General features: G+C 43.8%; 1 protein-coding gene across 6 annotated transcripts in view; it reads right to left on the bottom strand.

The window, feature by feature from the left end:
• Positions 1-2,317: 2,317 nt before the first annotated feature.
• The window catches only part of CELSR1 (cadherin EGF LAG seven-pass G-type receptor 1), a 160,137-nt gene continuing 140,609 nt past the window's right edge, over positions 2,318-21,845 (bottom strand). For 2 of the 6 annotated variants that reach the window (XM_085217622.1, XM_085217616.1), the window contains exons 25-35: positions 20,216-20,390; positions 15,342-15,454; positions 13,956-14,035; positions 12,516-12,642; positions 10,576-10,701; positions 9,185-9,321; positions 8,566-8,669; positions 7,615-7,782; positions 6,593-6,835; positions 6,044-6,308; positions 2,318-4,301 (exon numbers count right to left, since the gene is read on the bottom strand). In XM_085217622.1, the coding sequence (XP_085073748.1) occupies positions 4,277-4,301; positions 6,044-6,308; positions 6,593-6,835; positions 7,615-7,782; positions 8,566-8,669; positions 9,185-9,321; positions 10,576-10,701; positions 12,516-12,642; positions 13,956-14,035; positions 15,342-15,454; positions 20,216-20,390 (1,563 nt within the window). In that variant the 3' untranslated portion in view covers positions 2,318-4,276. Of the gene's footprint in view, positions 4,302-6,039; positions 6,309-6,592; positions 6,836-7,614; positions 7,783-8,565; positions 8,670-9,184; positions 9,322-10,575; positions 10,702-12,515; positions 12,643-13,955; positions 14,036-15,341; positions 15,455-20,215; positions 20,391-21,845 lie in introns of those variants that run through there. The other 4 variants (XM_085217631.1, XM_085217625.1, XM_085217629.1 and 1 more) reach the window with 4 other exon arrangements.

Consider the following 21,845-nt stretch of genomic DNA (forward strand, 5'->3'; position numbering starts at 1 on the left):
CACGCAGAACTTCTGGGAGCTGTTTTGTAACCAATGACATTATTGCTGTAGGTTTTTTTGTTTGTTTGTTTGTTTGTTTTTTAAAGGAATCTGAGGATCTGAGGAGCACATATTGGAAGCGCAGCTGTTGTGATTGAAGAGCACTCTCAATCTCTCTGTCCCTTCAGGGTGCTTGCTCCTGTGTGAGAGCGCTCCTGTTCTGAGGGAGTGCTGCAGCCCCCACCCACAGCACGTGGCCTCAAAGCTGCTCCTTGCAAGGCCTCTCCTGCATGAAAAGAGGCACGGTTAGAGCTGCACGGGGCTTCACACAGTCTTTGTCCTCTTGAACATCATCTAACAAATGTGTACGTATATAAAAACATGAAAGAGTGATGAGGCAGTGGCACAGGCTGCCCAGGGAGGTGGTGCAGTCACCGTCCATGGAGGTGTTGAAGAACCATGGAGAGGTGGCACTGAGACACATCGTTAGCGGGCAGTATTGGTAGGAATGGGCTGATGATTGGACTAGAGGATGTTAGTGGTCTTTTCTAGCCTTAATGGTTCTATGATTCTATGATTTGCAGTACACATCTCACATCTCATTTTGTCCTTTAACACAGTGCTGACACACTGGGTGAAGGAGCAGCAACAGATAGGACATGCCTTCAAGCAGAGATTTTGGCACTGCCCAACACTGCAATCAGCGCAGGCTGATGCTCTCCACTATGAGGTCTTGTCCAGAACTCTCTGGGCAAGCACAGATGTTTTATAGAATCTCTCTTGGGCTTTGTTTTATTTGGTAATTTCATTCATAGGCTGGATGATGAAATAAAAGGGAGCCTGTAAGATCTGCAGATGTTGCCAAAGTACTCCAGGCATCTTCATGGACAGGAGTAACATCCAAATGAGTTTGAGAAATTGAAGAACGGATCCAAAACCAAGAGGCTGATATGAAAAATGACAGCAGTGGGAATTGTTGCTCACAGGGAGGAGAAGTGAACTTTTAAAAGTGCCAACAGGAAGGGTAGAGGCCAGGCAGTACGGCAGAAGGGCTGTGGGGCCCACACGTAGCCCAGGCAGGCCCCGGCCCTGCGGGCGGTTGGCAGATATACTGGAATGGAATCTAGGATTTTTAGGAGCTCGTTGGATAAATCCCCAAGCACGTTTGGTCCTGGGTTGTGGAGGAGGCTGAGCTATGTGATCTCTTGGGTTACTTCAGCCTCCCTGTGCCACGTCACTGCTGCTGGTCCATCTCTGCTGGAATTCTTCTTCCCTCAATTTGCCTAAATCAAATCTCACTTTCTGACTGCTGGCTGGACTGCATCGTGCATTCTGCAGGCAGCCCTGACCTCTTTCCTCTCTCACTGCCGCCTCCAAGAAGGATGCATGTAGTGCTGGGAAGAGGTGAGAGAAGGGCAAGAAGGAAGGCTGAATATGAGTAGGAATCCCTTCTTACTGCTTGTGTCTACAACCCACTGCATACCAGATTTTTACATGGGTGCAAAAGCAACAGGATAAATGATTGGAGTGAAAAAATGTGCTGGTAGGGACAACATGTCCCATAATGGAACTCCTGAGCTTGCTGGGCTCAGGGCCACCTTGCTGTGCAACGCTGTTGTGCTGATCCTGTTCCTGAACATTTGGTGGTGGTTGGTGCTGGGACAGGACCATGCACTGCTCTGACCCAAAGCAGCTCATGTGAAAGCCTGGGTCTTAGCCGTGCTTTTCCATAGAAATGGGGAGGACTGTATAAATGAGAACAGATACAAGTATTATTGTTCCAGCAAAAATGAACTTGTACATTAACATTAAAAAAAAAAACCCTTTGGGTTCATTGATTGCATTTGTTTAGTGGCAAGTTTTGGCAGAGAAGTTTGCAAATCAAAGCTCCCCACCTTTGATTCTGCTCCTAAATCATTACAGTAGTGAAGCTCTCACTCCCTCACCTTGCATCCTGACAGTTCATTGCCTAATGTTTAGCAACATTTACAGAAAAGCTGGCCAGGTGATACTGGGAAACACTTCATTTCCAGAGTGCCTCCAAACCGTTGCAGGTCCCTGCTGTGCCTCACAAGATATTTAATGAAGACTTGCACAACAGCCTGAGAAGTACAGTGTGAGCAAGAGCACAGCTTACTGCTTGTTGGCTCAAGAAAGCCAAGAGTGGAGCCAAGAAAGTCAGAACAGCTCCTTCTGATTGCAGCCTTGGGACCTCCATGGTAGGAGGCTGTGTTGGGCTTGGGTGGCTCTCAATGCAATACCTGCGGTTTCTTCCATGCAAATCCTGCAGGAACAATGGATACAGCACTGAAAATAAACTCCAGAGATGGAACACAAGTCCAAAAAAAATCTTAATTTATTGTAAATTCTCCTTTCATCTCTGCTGCAATTCCAGTGTTCTGCACATTAATAAATATACATTTGTTAAAAAAAAAAAACAACAAACAACCTCCAGTGTCTAATCTGCCATAAAGCTTTTAAAAAGTCATAAAAATAGGTTTTAATTATTTTTTTTTTTGTCATTAATACAACTGACCCTCCTTTACTGCAACAGTTCTGATCAAAATAAGACTACCTACATCTCACTGGGACAAAATATACATACACAGATGTGAAACAACTCCCACAGGCTCTGCACAGTGCCTGAGCACATGGCCAAGTGTCAGACACCCGAAACATTCAGAATGGTTTTTCTCAGCCAGAGAATTTCACACAGCACACTGCATCACTTGTAGAGGAAGAATACCCTTCCTCCCCTTCCAACAGCCTCCAAAATGCATTCAAAAATGCACAGGAATATACCAAAACTGAGACCGACACATACTTTATTTCTCTTTCCTTTCCCCTGCATTTCCACATTCTATTTAGAGATTTTCTGCATCTCCCCTTTCCCACTGGTGCAAAGGAAAGCTGATGCGTTCCCACAGGGCTGCATGGGATGTGAGGAGCCCCAGGAGCCCTGGTGGCAGGCAGCAGCTCACAGCCGTACCATTGCCCACAGAACCTTAATCCTTCCACGCGCCTTTGGACACACGGGGGAAAGCAGGGATGTGCCCAGCAGCTGGGAAGTGAAGCCTGGCCATCCTTCCAGCCCTGTGTTTCTGCTCCGATCAGCAGCGTGCTGACTGCAGGGGGACAGGAATAATCAGCGCCATGGCTGCAATGCAGAACGCCCCTCATACAGAACCTGGGAGGGGGACCCTTTCCCTGAGGTCCCTGAGCCACGCCAGCAGAGTCAGAGCAACCCCTCTCACTTACACCACTTGCTTTCTTATTCTTGCTAACGGCAATGCTGATTTGAGTTCTGCCACACAAAGACGGTGTTGAAACCTTAAGACAACTTATTTTTAGTCCTGAAGTGCAGTTTCTGAACATTTCAGTGCACCGAGAGAAAAGGCGAAAACACCAAAAAGTGGAAAAAACACAAAGCATATTTTGTCACTTGTAGAAGAGGTTACAAAGGAAGATGCTGTGTCCTTAGTGCTCCAAAACCTGTCAACAAAACCTACTGTATGCATGGATGTACTGTGTTACTCTGCATTGCATGGCAGGCTGGTTTCCATGCAAACCTCTGTTACTTTATTGAACGCCGAATTCAAGTAAAACTGTGCAATGTTTATATAAAAAATATCAAAACTCTTTTAACTGATTTCCCGTTATCAAATTAAGAAGATCAGTATAAATGTAAAATATACAAAAGAGCTTTTTCTTTCGCATCACCATACAAAATATATAAAAGTATCTACACTTTATATATATATATATGTATATATATATATAAAGGGTGTGGGTTTTTTTTTTCTGGAGACGACACGTCCATCGGAGATGCTGGCATAGAAACTAAAGGACACTTGTTGGGACATTCCTCCGCAGAGTGCAGCAGGTTGATGGGTCACACTGCGGCCGGAGAAAAGTTGATGAGAGCCACCTGGGGTGCCTGCCTGGAGGCCGGCGGGCTGACTCGCTGTAGGACTGTGGCGGTAGCTTGTTTTCCCTCGCTTCTCCCCAGCAGATATACAGCCCCTGCAGCACTGTCCACACTGTGAGGAGGTACCCAGCCCTTCCGGGCAGCCCTGCGGCCGTTCCATGCATTTTGGCACGGGTTGACGTTGCAGGCAGCGTTACCCCAGAGCAGCCCCACGGCGGGTGGAGCCGGCACCGTGTTCCCAATGCGAGCACCGGTGCTCTGCCAGGGCACCACCACCCTCGTCCTCTGGCTACGCAGTGATCCCGGCGAAGTCGGAGGCTCAGCCCCACAGCGAGGAGTCCAGAACCACGATCACAGCTCCCTGGTGGTTCAAATTGAAGTTTCATTACTGCCTCTGTTAGTGGGAAGAAGTGATCATGCAGGTTTAGGGTTAAACAGGCACTGGCAAATGACCCCACCCAAATCGACCCAATCTTTTTAGTTAGGTCTCATGCTCCACTGATGCTTGCCAAATGAATGTTGCATGGGGATCACAGAATCACAGGGGTTGGAAGGGACCTCAAGAGATCATCGAGTCCAATCCCCCTGCTAAAGCAGGTTCCCTACCATAAGTTGCACAGATAGACATCCCAACAGGTTTTGAATATCTCCATAGAAGAAACTTCACAACCTCTCTGGGCAATCTGTTCCAGTGCTCCATCACCCTTACCATACGGAACTTCCTATGTACAAGCTTTAGGCCAATGCTCTTCATCCTACTGCTGCACATCCCCAAGAAGAGAATGCTCTTCCTGAGCACACCCCTGCGGGCGCTATGGGCTATGAGAGTTGTACAGCGGGTGGCTGAGAGGTGCACTATTTAGAGGAAAGTTTATGGAGTGCGTGTGTTTGGCTAACCCTTAGGTGATGATGTGAGGCTCACACACAGACCTTGCAAGCTGTTAGAAACATATTTCAGGCAGATTCATGCATCCCAAACCAGGATCTATTTCAACTGCCAGTCCCCAACAACCCAAACATATGTTTCTGTAGTGGGCTGGGAACGGTCTGCACACCCTTGAACAGCACTGAGAGTCTAACGCGTGGTGGGATTAGGTTAAAGATGGGTAAGGAATTGTCTCTGAGTTTGAAGAAGGAGTGAGACTATTATTCGTGTTAGTAAAAGGAAGACGATGTGTGCAAAATGTTTACAGACTTTACTCAAGGCTCTTCTCATTTTGAATGTGAAAAGTGCAATGAGTAATGAGGTTTCTGAGAATACCCTGTAGTTGAAAGCTTGCTCAGCCTTTTGTTAATGTTTGATTTTGTTTAGAATGGCAAATACACACACTATACAGTGGGTGGGAATCACACACCTGGTAATTTAGGGTCAGCAGCTCAACACAGCACTTCTCTCTGCAGCTGTTAGCTCTCCAGCCCAGATAACATGTTCCTCTTGCTTGGCTGGACTCCCATTCTCCCCCAGCCTCACCCCACACAATGCAGGGCTTCCTCAGGGTCCTGCTCATTTGGGTTTTGCCCCCATCTGCCCACCTCCACGGTACCTTTTGGCCACCCACGACACCTCTTGCTGGACATGCATCAAGAAGTGCTGCTCCACGTATCGTCCTGCTCTAATTCTGCTCCTTATGTACCCAATACTGGCCACATAATAATTAACTGCACCCTGTGACATGTCCTGAACGGTCCCAAACATCCTCCTTGCTACAAAACAAGAGGGTTGGTGAAAAAGAGAGAAAAAAAATGCTCCCATGGTCCAAGATGCGTAGAGGTGAGAGATTGGGAGCACAGTGGTGGGAGAAGGGGGTGGCCCTGAGCAGAGCACTCCTAGGGCACAATCCCCACAGCTACATTGCTCATGCTAGCATGCACGGTTTGCCAGTACAGAGCACTCCAGGGTGACCATTGACAGGTGTCTATCATAGCACACTGCCTGTGACACCTGATTTTGATCTTCCTGTCAGTGAATCGCTACTGTGCGTGCACGTGGTGGATGAGCAATCAGTACAGGCACTGTTGAAAGACTCTGGTCCAATCTCCATGAAATCTTTGCTCATGTGGGAGTATGGAGATGGAAAGTGAAGGAAGAGGTGAGAACCATGGAAGGTCTGCCAGGGCATCCCACGTGGCACTTACTCTGAGTCTGATGTCTCAGCATGTCCTGCTCCCACATGGACGTTCATGGCCATGCCATTGAGCTGGTCTCGAGACTGCTCCCTCCGAGCATTTTTTACTGTCACCCCCGAGTCTGAAGGAGAGCGGACCCCATCGTTAGTCCCAAGGGAAGTAGTCCTCGATGAGATCGTGGTCTGATTGTAATCTGACAGCTTTTCTCGCAGCCGATTCTTCATATTCTTGTCAATCAGTGGGGGAGGGTAGGTGACTTTATTTTTTAAGATGCCTGTCACCAAAGAGAGGGAATAATCAGGATTTTGAAACACATCAGTAAATTCATTTATCAAACTGAACGCATCTGAGAAGCAACTCTTTGTATTTCTTAATAAGAATTCTGGTTTGTCACTTTATTTCAGAACCAAAGGATCAGAATTCACCACTTCCCCCCAGTAATACAGGCTGAAGCCATTAGGAAAGTGCTCTCCTAATGATCCCAATCCCCTCCCTAACTGATGCTTATTATTGCCCCAGTCTCATGGCCTGCTTGCAGAGCTGGGCTGGCTGCACTACCTTTCCTCTGCTCCGGCTGCTGGTTGTTCTGGTGGGACAGAGGTCTGTTCTCCTTCTGCTGCCCATCATTCTCTTTGTCCTGTGGTGCTTCATTGCTGTGGTTCACCTGATTTTCCCTGTGAAGCTCAACGTTGACCTTAGTCTCAACTTTGAGTTTCTGTTTCCCGCTGGGGTCCTCGCTGTCGCTGGCCGTTATGCACTCTGTGGGCCAATAGGGTTTCACATGATTGGGAAGGGTATCAACTGCAATGCAAAAAAACACTAGCTCGAAAACCACTGCTGGATAGGTTTTTCCAACTGCTGCCCAGCCAGTGTTATCTCCAGCAGCTGGGGAGGAGATGTGTGCCAAACCAGACAGTCAAACTTTTGTGTGCTTCAGATGATTCTCATTGGACTGCACTGCTCGTGGGGTGCAGCAAAGCCCTCAAAATACCTCTGGCAGGATGGCAAGGTGTCCAACTCTGCCTAGAGCAAGGCTGTGGTTCCACACAGAGAAGTGTGAGACAAACCTAACCCTCTTCTCTCCAGGGCTGGCAATCCCCCAGACTCCCCAGGAACGGTGATTTCTGAGAGGTGAGGGCAGCCGAGGCACCTCCCATGGCTCCACTACATCCAGATGCCTGTGCTGCACAAAGAGAGGCAAGTACTTTGTCCTCGTGCCTACAAAATAACAACTTCCCTTCCCCTCTTCCTCTCCTTTTGCATTTTGCTGGCTGTGTAGCACGATTTCCAAGTGCTGCTGGGACCTGCCTGCAAAACATGCTGACTGCTGTCTGCCCGAGCATGGTTAAATTGCAGATTTGCTCCAGCATCTTTTTACCTGCACTCGTTTTCCCCTATGAACAAACTCTTGAAAGGAAGAAAGGCCTCTAAGCTGGAGACAAGGATCAATCTGCAGTAGCAAGGTATGGTGGTAGGGATGCCATTCTCAAATATATGCTAGCCTGGTAAATTTGTTACATCTACTTAAAAGCTATTTTGAAGAAAATAAAACCATTGCTCTCCCCTTGCATCAGGAGTACCTTTAGGTGTGCTGTGGAGAGGGCCACGCTCATTGTTTTTGGCAGTGGATGTGTTCCACTTTTTCTCTGGCTCAAGTCCGTCTTCTTCACTGTCTGATGAATGGGAGGAGGCATAAGAGCTGCTGTGCTCATCAAGGGACAGTTCGCTGTCAGAGTCTGAGTCATGATCTGCAAATGCAGAAAGGAGAAATACAGCAATGAGAGGGTGACCAGGAGCTGGACACGTCTGTCTGCAATGCATGAAGAAAAAGAAAAGGCAGGTGTCTGGTTCAGGACATGCCAGGGATGTGCACCCACAAGTGTTCTCAAGAATAAATCAGAAGGACTGTGGCATCTGCTTAAGTCTTTATGGGAAGCATAACTGCTCTGCTCAGCTAATGGGAGCTGCAGAACAGAATGGGGATGCTTTTTGCACTGTTCAGTACTCAGAACAGTAACAACACAGGATCTCAATCAACACAACAACTGGCAAGCCCAGGTACTTGAAATATAAAAAAGCCTGCAAATGTACTCTTAAAAACTGCTACAAGGTAACAAAATTTAACAGCAAGACCCCAAATGAAAGGAAATCAAACAAGAGACACTTCTCATTTTCTTGTATGAAATGCACAGTCATAAAAAAGGATACTGCCTCAAGGTCTCAAACATTAAAAGATGTCCAATTAAGAGTCTAGAGCAGTAGTACATAATTTGTGAGAAAGAAAAGGGACGCCAGAAACTGTCAGCAGCTGTGACAGCTGTCAGATTAAAACTGAGCCATCACAAGAAGCAGATACATATTTCCATTCCAGAATTTCCTAGTAAGGCAACCACTGCGTATCTCCTCATGCCAACAGCATAATGAGAATGAGATGCAGAGTAACTGCTCCTACTATTACAGAAGGCTTTGAAAAAATTGCTGAGAAGGGAAAGGTTCACAAATGGGTCAAAGCACTTAAAAGTAATTCTTACCATTAGACTTAGATGGATTCCTGTGAAAAATGGAGGAATCTGCTTCAGTCTGACCAGCCCTTGCTTGACTTGAGGATCCACTGAGCTTATGAGCGGCATCATCCCTTAGAGGATAAAAACAGGGGACACCTTTCTTGGTCATTTCACTGTTCTTACAACAAGGCAGACATGCAGATGAGATCCTTCTGCTCAAACACAGCCAGCTGCAGTGCATGCTAGTCAGCCCGTACTTATCTGACTGCCAATGTAGGCACTTTTACAGCAAGACACAGGTAATGCCAGCCTTGGAGACATGAATCATAATTCTGAAATAGCCTGATGTTAATAATCTAAGTCCTGCTCCTTGAAACACATCTGTATTTTAACAGGCAAGCAGCACAGCCAAAATAGTTAACACAGCAGCTATGTTAACCACTGCACTGTTGGAAGTCACCATTGCGAAGACGCATGCAAAAGTAAATGCACAAAAGAAAATGACAGTCACATGAAACATAACTGTTAAGACACAAAGCAAGTAACACTTAAACCCAAACACTTCTCTTTTGCTTTTTGTTTTCCACAAGAGTAATGAAAAGGGAAAGGCAAGCACCTGAAAGCCATGCACCTGCCACCGGATTACCTGAGGATATAAGCAAGGTAGCTATTGTGGCTCTTGGCTGACCTGACGGTGCTCTCTAGGGAGACAGTGGATTCCCCAATGGTTGTGCGGTACATATTTGGCTCTTCTATGTATGTGTTGTTACAGTTCAGAGATCGCTGAAGGGGAAAAAAAAGACACGAAGCAACAGTGAATGATAAGAGGCATTGTTTTAAACAAAACACAGTGGATTCCTTTCTGTTCTAAGCAGATCTTTCCATTCTGCAGCATGTATACTGGGAGAAGAGCAGTGCCCAGCACTGATGCAGAAGCTGGAGCCTGAGATCTGTAACTGACTCTCTTCTGCAGCTGATGTACCTGCTCTTGAGAGTCTCAGTGTGCCTGAGTTTCAGCAAAGACTTTCAGCTCATTGCTGCTGGACAACACGGGCCAGGGCATTGTATGCCTTCTTGACAGAAAGATTTTAAACATGACTTAAGGGCCTACTCTGAGCCTTTAAGGGCAATGGAGAGTAAGACTGATCATTTTCATAATGTTGATCTTGAGTCCATATGTCTTATTAATGTTATTGCACATAGACATGGAATCAGATCAAAGCAAGAAGTCTTAAAATGGTTTTCACCAAAGCCTGTGGGCAGGGAACTGGGTATTCATTACAGCACTTTGAATATTCAAAGCTGGTGGACATGAGGTTCTCAGACCCAGCTCATCAGAAGAGTGTTGGTGCCCCACTTCAATCAACCAATTGATTGAAAACCTTTGCAGTTCTGAGCCTTAAAACCTCTTCCTCAATTTCCCACCTGGTAATAAAATCTAAGCATGCCATCCTCTCCCTTCCCCAGCTAGGGAGAGACTGGATGCAAGCTGGCACAGATAGCACCATGTTAGAGGGTACTTTCACAGTTCAATCTTATGGATTTAGGGCTCAAAATCACAATCTGATCCTGTTAAGCTTACTTGTGTAGGTGTCACCTGGATTGCAATATATATGGAGGAGTAATCAGTTACCTTTACTTACAAGTTTCAGACTTCTACTTACATAAATCAACACGACTATAACCAGAATAATGCAAGTACCAAAGTGGTTCAGAATACCCCACATACAAATTCTATGCTTGCTTTTCCTGACCTTTGCAAGAATAAAAAACAATGAATGCCTACTGAAAGTCCATGTTAAGCATGCTACCTATTGGAAGTCTTTAAGAAGTGATTTTCGATGCTGAGAAAAAAAATATTTCCTGTCAAAAGTTTTACATAAAACACTAATCAAAACTTTTGAGATGTCCTCAGTGATTTTCGTAGAAGTCACTGAAATCAGACAATTCACTTAATTATTAACATGCCAATTATAAGTGCATTTTAGGTAACTTCTATCAGCCAGAAAATGATTTTTTTTCCATCTTTTTTCTTACAGTTAATAATGTAGCTCTTGTTGCAGTGGAATCGTCTGGAAGAGGTTTCTTTCCAGTTAAAGTATTCTTCAAGTGCTTCCTGACTTCCTTGTTAAATACGCAGTGAAAGAAGAAAATGAACAGCCCCTGGATCATTTTAGAGAGAAGAAAACGAAATCTAAATGATTCATTACTACCAAACTGCAAACACAAATGAGTATTAGAGAACAGCATTTCTGAAACAACCCCTGAATTCCAGTTCACAGTCCATGATTTCAACAGCAGTAACTATTTCCTGTCTTTGACTGAAATGGCATTGATTGATCCCTGCTTCATAATTTGCTTCCAAACTTAAATGTGCATAAATGGCCTTGGAAAATATACAAAATGATGTGTTCCTATAGGATTTATAGAACAGAGCTCATAGTAGTTGTCACTCTACCTCACAGTTCTCAATATATCCAATAGGGACATCAGTGCCACTGGAAGACATTTCAGGAAGTTTCAGGGTTGTAGTTGCATTAAGTTTTTAGAGCTTTTACATTGATTATGAGACAAAATCAGTAACAGCACACCAACAATATCATGGCCTTTAGAGAAAATTTCTGGAAATGGAGAACTACTGTAGTAGGCGTCTTTAATATTGCTGCTAAAAGAACTTTAGAAAGCCTTGTAAGGCATGAAGAGATCCTGGGGTCAGAGAGCTTTTGTCCCTTATGTTCTTCCCTCTGGAAGAGAAAGGCACTGAAATCGCCAGGGTTGGGCAGCCTTTGGCCTGCGAGGAACACACATGAACACATTTTTGAGGAGGCAGGGAGCATGCACGTGTATGTTCTCAGATATATTTGCTTTGAGGGAATTCATGCAGCTGCCAAACTGTTATCCATTTTGGTTGGAGATATAGTATATAGAAGCCAATCACTCATGAAGTTGCAGCTGTACCAACATTACAAGATGCCTGCATTTCAAGATTTCAGCCAAAGCAATTGACTGAGAGTAACTTTAAACTTCAAGCTCTTTTTCTAAACATTCAGTCAAATGCAATCTTAGTTGGCATTAGCACTTTCGGATTATTCATTAATAAAACTCACATAAATGTCTCTCTAAAAATACAAGTTCAAAGAAGGCAATGACGTGAAACGCCACATACCACCATGCCTCTCCAGGCAAGTTTGGAGAGCTCCAGCCACTGACTTTCCTCCCTCTCATCAGGTTTATATTTAATTTCATTTCATTCTAGGCTTGTGGAAGCCTGGTTTTATAGCCTAATGGGAATATTTATTTCAGAGCACGTCAAGTTGCAGTGGTAGAGTATGTTCCAGGCTGGTCTATCTCATGTGCTCGCAAGGCCTGGACAGGCACCTCTGAGGGAGACCTACCAGACTTCTTTTTCTCTTTCATTAAGATCTGTGGTTCTTATGCTGCAACTGACAGCAGTTGCCTTCTAGCAGTGGCTGTTTTAGTACTGTAGGCAGTACTAATTAGCACGACTTCATAATTACTTTCATGCCAGATGTCCTACAAACCATATTCTGCATCTTCAATCAACAGTGCAGATGAAACTGGTGATCCAGTAGAACCCTACTGCAGTGAGTCATATCTAAGAATCACCATTTGACTAATTTTCTTAAATGGTAACTTACACTGTGAAAGCAACAAAATGACTGTTAACAATGAACTTGCAGAAGACAGCAGCAAAGATTTTGCCTCTGGAAAGATAGAGGTATAATTACCTACTGTTATTTATCTGTCGTTTTCTGAGAGCACTTATCTTAGGATGACTGAAAGTGATAGTTGCAATTACTAGAAGGTATGGTTTTGGTGAACAGAGCCCTCCCTTTGAGAAAACAATACAAAAATTGTACTTAACACCTCAGTTACAAAGTTAGCCAACATTTACCTATTTTTTGGGCACACCAGTGCGTTCTCTGAAGTCATTCACTGGCAAAATGCTAACATACCTGCAAGCAGCTGAAAATGGCAAAGAGATAATGAAAAGTCATGACGTCGCTGTTCACTGCCATCAGCCCCAGCAGCCACGTGGCACTGATGAGCAGAAGGAGCAGGAACGCCGTCCGCAGCACCGAGCTGTGAGGTAAGAACAAGAAAGCATTTGCAGCATGAAGGACATAGGAGGAAAGCCCAGCTTCTCAACACAGGTGAGAAAAAATGCCCTATCCTTCTTGAGAGCCCACACAGACCTAGTGAGGAGTAAATGCCCACAATTCAGCAAATAGAAGGCACTTGAGGCAGTGCTCACCAGCTGCCAATGCCCAACCCCTCTCCTTGTGCTAATAACATAGAATATTCAGGTTAAAAAAAAAAATTAAAAAAAAGGCAATTTCTTTTCAAGTCTGTTTCTAGGGTGAACTTCCAACAAACATGGCTGTTCGCCAAGCCCTACTGTTCAGTCTTGTTGACTCTGAGGCAGAGATCTGGGCGGTAAATGGCCAGGTCCGTCTCATTTCTGTTTGTTGAGTTCACGTTCACATTCTTTCCCAACGTTACAGCCCAAGGCTTTGAATTGAGAGCAGTCAGGGGAGTGTATGTTTGCTTAAAAGCATTATTTACACAGACACTTTCAAAAGTTGGTGACAATTCTAGTGGCAAAAGTTTCATGTTCTTAGTAAAATGGCTGACATTAAATAGCAATTTCTCCCCATTTGTTTAGGGAGATTTAATGAAAAAAAAAAAAAAAAAAAACTGAGATCTAATGCTGAGTAAGTAGCTACAGAAAGCCTTTTGAAATCTTATACAGCTACCTGTTTGTAAAAAGGGGCTGTCTTGACACTAGCTAATCACATTGTAGTTCACAGGCAAATTCTAAGCTCTGGGCAAAATAAGACTTAATGGGAATGTGCTGCCACAACAGTTCGGAAAGGCTGCAGGTTTCAGCTTGTGGGCTTTCTGCTCATCCCACGGGGAATGGGATGGGGGTGGAGGCCAGTCCTTAGCACAGGAACCACAGTGGTCTCTGCCTGACCTGACTGGTCATTCTGGTATGCATCAAGGAGACATTTCTGAGCCATGGGTGAGCACGAGGAGACTCAGAATTATGCCCACCTGGAAATGCCAGGGATGAGGTGAAGTGTCAGCAGGCAGCACGAGGAAAGACATGACAGGATTGTAACACCATACTGAAACCAATCTTTTCACTCCTTCCTCTCTTGTTATGCCTACAGCTGTCGCTAGTGCACAGCAATGTGGTGGAGGCTTTCACAGAGCTGCCAAGGGAACCCCAGAAACAGGTGCTGGTAAAGAGATTCCAAACTCTTCTACCAATGCAGACTGGCTTTTTCTCCAAGTATCTTACTTATTTCCAATTCTGACTTTTTGGTAGTTCTATCCCTTTGTTATTCCAGGACAGAACTTCTTGCACAGCTTTTTGAACCCAAACTTACATGACTCCAGTTTTTTCAAACGAACGTTGTCTTCGTCTGCATGATGCTTTCATTGCTAGTATAAAGATGACAGTGTTTATCTGAAAGGGAAATTGAAAAAACAGCTCAAGTTCTTTCTCCAAATTTGTTAAGATTTCAGTCTTCAATGACAATAACATTTTTATCCTAAAATGGTTTGGAGTGCCAAGAATATTGTCCCTTCAATTCATGTGTCTCTTCAAGTTCTAAAATTCATGTTTCAAACCAGTATCAGTCAAGATTGTTCTAGGATTCTATCTGGGTGAAGCACATCAAGACTGCCCTGTGCAAAGGGGTTTGAATGAAACACAAAAGATAAAGAATGGCTGTCTTTTCCAGACCAGAGTCCACTCACCAAGTATCTTGTTTCTGCTGAGGCCAAGGCAGAATATAAGAATATACAGAGTAAGCATTCAGTGCCAGTTCCTCAAAAAGCCCCTTGAGCCTCCACTGATTTCCAGGGTTGGGATATACGAGGTGGGGTGGTTCACTTGTACTTCATCACTCATAGTGAAAACTTATGCTGTGAATTCTTCCAGTCACCCAATTTCGTAAATCATGTACGGTTTACCACTGCCATCATGCTATTTCTATCTCTTCACAGAGCAATGGCATAGCTCATCCTGTTCTGAATCTGCCTCCTCTTTCTCCTATTTTCTATGTTGGAAAAGACACTGCACAGTTGGTTCCACAGCTATGTTCTGAAGGCTATCATGCTGTTACAAGCTTCTCCCCACTCTCTTCTCTGCAGCTTTCTTCTCTTGAGGCTGAAGGCTCCTAGTTCACTTAATTGCTCTTAATTGCACTTAATCAGCAGGGGCAGTTCCATGTCTCTGTTATCTCCCAACCCCCATCCACACCACTTCCAGGTGTACTTCACTCTTACTGGAGAGAAAGAACTGCACTCAGCATATAAGATACAGTCACATGTATGTGTATCTTCTGGTGATCAGTTACTGAGAGAAGCTTTAAGGGAGAAAAAACTCCAATTCTTTAAAGTTCCTAACATTTAAATTATTTAATATTTCTTTAGGAATTCTGGATGAAGCAACTATTTGAGCTCATTTCATTGACTTGTTTTACATGCTGCCCAACCAATCCTTCAAACATGGAACAATGCAAATAGGAAAAAACAAGCATCTTTCTAGCCACAGGGCTGGACTGTCCACGAACAATCTTTGCACTGGCAGCCAGGAGCTTAGCTTAGCTCATGTTATCTGTTCAAGCAGAAGATGCAAGCTTGAATATACTGGTTTCTAAGATAAGGAATACTGCTGTTTCAGACTGTGACTATTGGTTGACAAAACATAGAAGAAAAGGAAGTAGAAAGGAAGAGACAGCTCAGGATGCCAACTCCACCATACTTACCACTACAACAATTACAATGGGCCCAGCAAAACTCCAGATAAGGGTGTCGTGAACAGACAACCAGCAGAAATCAGGGTTCCCATAGCCTTGCGGATCCAGCCCAACAGCAAGCCCTGAGTCACAAAATGGAGAGATAGGTTATCAGAATAGTGCTGATGAGATCTATATAGCAAGGCACAGCAATAACACTGTCAGATCACTGTCTAGCAAATAAAATTATAATGGCAAAATGTGTTCAATAGGACAATCCAGGAAATAAAATATTAACATAAAATTTCCGTAAATCAAAACCCTTGCACCAGCTATCTCATATCAAATGACACTATGGGTTTTGCCTACCAGAATAAAGTTCAGCTACATAAATCTACAGTAAATGTAAGTCCCAAGTTAGTTCTATTCCAGCACAATTTTATAGCCATATTCACACACAGTGCTGAAGCCTTCAGGGTGAGTGACATGTTGAGGAATTTCAATAAGCCTACACAGCAGAATGACATGAATCATAACTAAGGAGATGTCTCTACTACAAAAAAGTGCATTCTTAACTGCTGTGAGCTTACTGTCACTAAAATAACACTGGAGACAAAGGAAGTTGGGAACTCACGGGATTTAACTGCTTGAGCTCAGGAGCAGAGGCTGAGATTCATTTTGAGCTGCAAACCCAGGTAAGTGCCTACCTCACATTGCTTTCAGCGCTGTTTGAAATGGAGTTTGCTGATGCCCCAAGGCAACTGAGTTAAGAACACACCTTTTATTGTTTTCTTTTTCAAAGCCTGGAAACTTCTGAGAGAATCTCAGAGTCCAACCTCTACCTACTGACTTACAGTGCTATCTGACTTTGTGCCCTACACCTTGCCTATATGGCAACGACTGGGATTTCTGCCTTTGGCCTGCAAAATACTGCAGAGTTCTTCCTTCTTCAAGAGACAGAAATGGATCCCTACAAGGCCCTCAGCCAATGACATATGGTAAATGGCTGCAGGATGTTGTGTGTTCACCAGGGGCACCTATTGTGCTAAGCAGATGACCTGCCTCGAGCAGGAGTCCAACGTTCAGGGCAGCGTCGCTCTGTGCAGTGAGAATTTGTGCCTGTTAACAACCACCTTTCCGAGCTGAACTCTGTGTGCTTTGACAAAAAGACACTGAAAAGAAGGGAGAGCTGTGCTTTACACTTACTGCATAAAAGCTGGCACGTGGCCAACGTTCACATCTGGTACAGGCCTATGGTCTATGAAAACTAAACTGGCAGTTTAGCAAAGCAGTGGATATTGGATCTGTTTTCTCTGAAGCGTGGAATGAGATAGGACTGGTCTCTCTCTCTCTCCGTTCCCATTGGCTCTTTCACCGCAGCCTTCAGCAGTTGCCATCCAGAAGGAATTAGCCATAAATGATTAAGGGACCATAAAGTATTTTATACAGATGTAATTCTATAGACACAGGCCGTTTCCCAGGACTGGATTTCCCCATTAGTAGGACTTAAGCTACGGTTTGACCAAACATCTGGCTCTAAGAGTAATTGGCAGAATGCAGTATTTTTTCACTCCCAAAATCCTACCTTAAAGTTCCCCATTAAACACGTGGGGCAAACTGCAGCCTTCAGGTAGGCGGTTTAAATTTTACTGGAATCAACAATATGTGAAATAACACTTTACCCAAAGGCAGAATTAAGCCAATGCAATTTAACATAAAGACCATTTTGGCACACCAATTAAATGCTCTGAGTGTGCGGGCTGTACAACAGCTCCTTGATGCTCACAACTGGGGATTCTCTGCTGGGGACGCCCAGCACCCATCCCGCCAACATGCCAGGAAATAAGGCATGTTTTGACCCTTCAGAGTCCCTGCAGGCCCTGCAGCAACTGCACACCAACCTTACCTCTCTCCTGACTCACCATTTTGCTAATGATCTACAGCAAATCTAGAGATTTGGCAAATACTCTGATCTGGGGTATACTGATTTAAGGACGATGTAAGAACCTGTTTTAACACGAGCTCTTGATGGCAAGCACTTATTGCAAGTGTATGCCAGCCAGTTAGCATGTTGCCACAAAGAGGGGTCTTGCTGGATGCCAAATCCAGAATTTTGTTCCTGAGGCAAGGAAGTCATAAAATCCCTTTCCTAGATGGATCAAACTACTTAAAATGAGCCAACTTAAAGTGAATTTAATTTGCTCTAAGCAAATTCCACTATTGCTCCCCACGGAGGAATATTCTACATCCTTACTCTTTTGATGACAGTAAGCCTCCTCCCACCCTCAAACCTACATTTATTCACAGCAATTTGCTTTTGTATGGAGTGATTCGATGTGGTTCTTCACCGCTGAACTGTTCCTTATGTAAACATTTTGCTAAGATGTTTTTCCCTCTAAAGTTCAGGTTTCCCTTTTGCACATAGCCAGGTCCCATCACAGATCCCTTAGGAATACTATGTCCCAGTTCAAAGTGAATGCTGAGCATTAAAAATATGAAGAAAAAAAAAGAATAAGTTAAATTGACTGTTACTGTAGGTTCACTTTTCTCAGGGTATCTACAAAGGAAATGCACTAGGCTACATAGTTATCTTTTAAATAAAAATCACAGAATCACAGAATGGTCAGGGTTGGGAGGGACCTCAAGGATCACAAATCTCCAACCCCCCTGCCACATGCAGGGCCACCAACCTCCCCATTTAATACTAGACCAGGCTGCCCAGGGCCCCATCCAACCTGGCCTTGAACACCTCCAGGGATGGGGCATCTACAGCCTCTCTGGGCAGCCTGTTCCAGCACCTCACCACTCTCTCTATAAAGAACTTCCCCCTGACATCCAACCTAAATCTTCCTCAACTCAAAACCATTTCCCTTTGTCCTGCTGTACCCTTCCAAACGTCCTTCTGACGACCAAGACTAAAATTCTTTCCCATACCTAAACTTTTCCACTACTGAAAAACATACACAATCCTTCTCTCATCAAGAAAGTTAAAAGAAATGGTGTTCAAAATGCATGTTAAGAAGTTGGAACCTTCTTTAGATAATAAACTTTAAAATTCATAGCAGAAACTTACTTGAAATATGTACAGTAACAAAGCTATCCAAGGGCAAGAAATCCCAATTGCACTCTTTATAAGGAAATAATTTTCTATTCAGATGATTTCTGAACCTGGAAGGTCAAACTAATGGCTTAGCTTTCTTGATTCATTCTTGATTTCACTAAATCCTCTGACTTCTTCAGTAATAAGGATCTGACTTCCTTGTTTAAGTAAATCAGTGAAATCAGAATTTATAGTACAAGAGACACCTTGGAGCTGTAATTCTTAATATATGTAGTTTTAATATTGAAAAATTGTTCCGAGTTACAGGGAACAATTTCTAATCAGAAAAATGTAAAAGTGGTGCACTTGCAACATACAGATAAAATAATACTGCTGCTGAGCCACTCTCAATTCACTAAAATTCACGAGAAACCAAACAAGAAATGGAAAATCCTTCAGATGAAATAGTACTGGGGAGCTACATGTTCTGAACCACAAACTGCTCCCTTCCATTAGGTGATAATACTTCTCTTCTACCAGAAGTGACAGTGCCTACTACTTGATGGCACTGAATATTCCTGTATACATTGCAGTGGTGCTAATAACAGCTGCACAGGTCTGAAATGTTACAGGAACCAAAGATGTTTTCTATCTGAAGTGCTGGGGATATCTCCAGAGTGGTGGAGTCCTCTGGACCTTCCACTACAACCAGGATAAATTGACGTAAGTGGAAAATATGCACAGCTTGACACAGAAAAACTTACCATGTCTCCAGATAGGACACTCTTCCTCCCTATGCTATGGTTTGTTTTCACTATGTTTTATTATTCTCCTTTAAGTCACATAGAAAAAAAACATGTATATTTTCAAAAGTCTAATTTGTTCCACAATTATTTTTCCAAGTGTACATGATTGATAGCTATTTATTTGATTGGAGAGATATGTAAATTTCTGTCATTGCTGACAGGATGTTGTTATCCATAAAAATAAATGAGTAAAAGTTAACTGTCTGCCGAAGATCTCATTTCCCATATGGCAAGAGATACATGCTGAAATAGTTGAAGCAAAAAACCCCTCTCCAACTGTTCTGCAAAGCTCTTCCCAAGAAGCTGTCTGCCTGCATTAAGGCAGCACCATGTGCTAAGGGTAGCACTGGAAATGTCTGACTGCAAAAATAGGAACGGTGAGGGCGGAGATAGATGGGCTCCTGCAGAACAGCCTGGAACAGTTTAAAAGATTACTGCCTCCAGCTTTTCATTACTTTTACTCAAATGGAAGTTATTGCTTTTCTATATGAAATGATGTAAAAGGCTGCTTGAGTATTCCCAGCTCATTTTCACGCCAAGTAAAATAGAGCTGCTGAAATCCCCTTCAGAGAACATTTACTGCTGGTCAAGGGCATTGCAGTGGGAATATCCAGGGAAGGACAGCAGTGCCCCATGGGTAGCATTAGTTGTGAAAACACTGCAGCCACTTCCCCAGAGACTGTGTCCGTATCCCAGCATGGATATGGACACGGATTTGACTACCAGCATGGGGAAGGATATTTAGGATGACTAAAAACAAAGTTGTTCAAATAAACACACACTTATATCCAAGCAATGTTAACAAGTCCTGCTTTAATCTGGGTGCAACTACGTTTATGTTACTGTAATGCCCTCAGAATCACTTTAGTTGGGACTACAGACATTTAGGGCGCAGATCTGCCAAGTTCCACTGACTTCTACTACTCACAATGCATCTACTGAAAACACTCAAGTGACAGTAGTAGCGGAGTGCATCCATATCCATCTTCGATGGGGTCACTTTCCAGTGAAGATGGCAGGGAAAGCAAACAAAGCTTCTTTGGAGTTGTTGAGGGTACCTGTGATAATGGCAGGAATGCCCCAGCCAACGACGTAGTAGAACCTCATGTGCCCAAAGTTGATGTTCCTCACTTCAGTCAGCATCCGGTAGATGTGGAGCTGCTCCACGAACATCCATGCAAAGGTACTCATGTAGAAGTAGTGCAGAAGGATGGCAATCACTGTACATACAAACTGCAGAAGGAAAAGGGCAAAGAAATTAGAGCTGATTTTCTGAAATACGCAGCCTGGCGAGTCACAGGCCTTCTATTGCAGCTAGAGGGAAGTGTGATAGGAAGGGTTTGGCAGAAAGAACACACTGCCATTAATTTCCATTTCTGTTGGTTGTCTTTTTTCTCAGAGATTCAGAAAAGCTGTGCATACTGTGAAAGCTATATTTTTTCTATATTGTTACGCACCTGTTCTGAATCTGCTTTGGTTTTATCCTATTGGTTCAGTGTGCTTTTGGTCACTGCCCTTGCCCTTGCCATGTGTTCTGTGGTTCATTTCTCTGTGTGTATTTGATGCCCAGGTGACGCTTTTGGCTCTTCTGTCTGAATTCCTTCTGCTTGTAGGCAGAGCAGTGCTGGCAGAGCTCCTGGCTCTTTCCCCTGGTGTGGAACTGGAAGTGAGGATGCCCTGCAGAGGCTGCAGACCCTCTGCCCAGCCTCGTGCATGAGTCCTTCCTGTATAACACTGTTCCATCAAATTCAGCAACAGCAGGTTTAACTGCAACAAGCAGACCAGTCTAGTTGCAAAGTCAACAAACTGTTCTTGAGAACTTCCACCAGCATCCCTGAACTGACTTGGTGTCTCCCATTTACACACCAAGGGCCAACCAACCCATGGCTTTTTCTGCTACTTTGCTCTTCCCAGTGAGAGAGCTGTCTCCCCATACCATTTTGGTATAGTTTTGCTTTGTTTTAAAGTAGACAATGTGTTGTGGTGATATTTGTAAATAACTTGTATTTGGCAGAGGTGGACGGGGAAGCACGAGAAAGATTTTAGATTTTCAGCTGAGATCCTTCTTGCTCTTGAAAACCTCCTTTCTAGGGAGAGAAATCAAAGAGATTTCAGTCCAGGAAGAATGAATATGCTTGATATGAGCAAAAAATGATCTGTAGACTTCAGCCAAAGAAGTCCAGCCTCTCTTGGAGGTATTTTCTTACCAGTTAAATGAAACGTCTCTTCTCAAATAGGTTAAATTTGTAGAATCATAGAGTCATAGAATGTCTCAAGTTGGAAGGGACCCATAAGGATCACAGAGTTCAAGTCCTAGCTCCATACAGGACCACCCAGTTTGATGTGATTTTATGTTCCAGCATAAGAGTAGCATGCCATTTTGTTCCTATGGGACTGTGGCACAAGGATCTCTGGCACTAAGGCTGGAGATCAGGTGCAAGGAGTACTAAGGAGGAAGAAGCTCCTGAAGAGCCGGCATGATTTATATGACAAGACAGTAACTCAGGATTGAGTAACAGAAATCATATGAAAAGGAGTCAGGAACTTTAATAATGACAATAATGTATTAATAAGCAGGTAGGAATGAGAGTGTTTGACCATACTATGATCAGAGAGCAGGAAAAATGAAGAACGCATGGAAATCAAAGAGATTGGGCTGTTAATATGACTAAGAGAAATAGCTATGGT

This window comes from Meleagris gallopavo, chromosome 1, assembly GCF_905368555.1.
Source record: "Meleagris gallopavo chromosome 1, MGAL_WU_HG_1.1, whole genome shotgun sequence".
Lineage (NCBI taxonomy): Eukaryota > Metazoa > Chordata > Aves > Galliformes > Phasianidae > Meleagris > Meleagris gallopavo.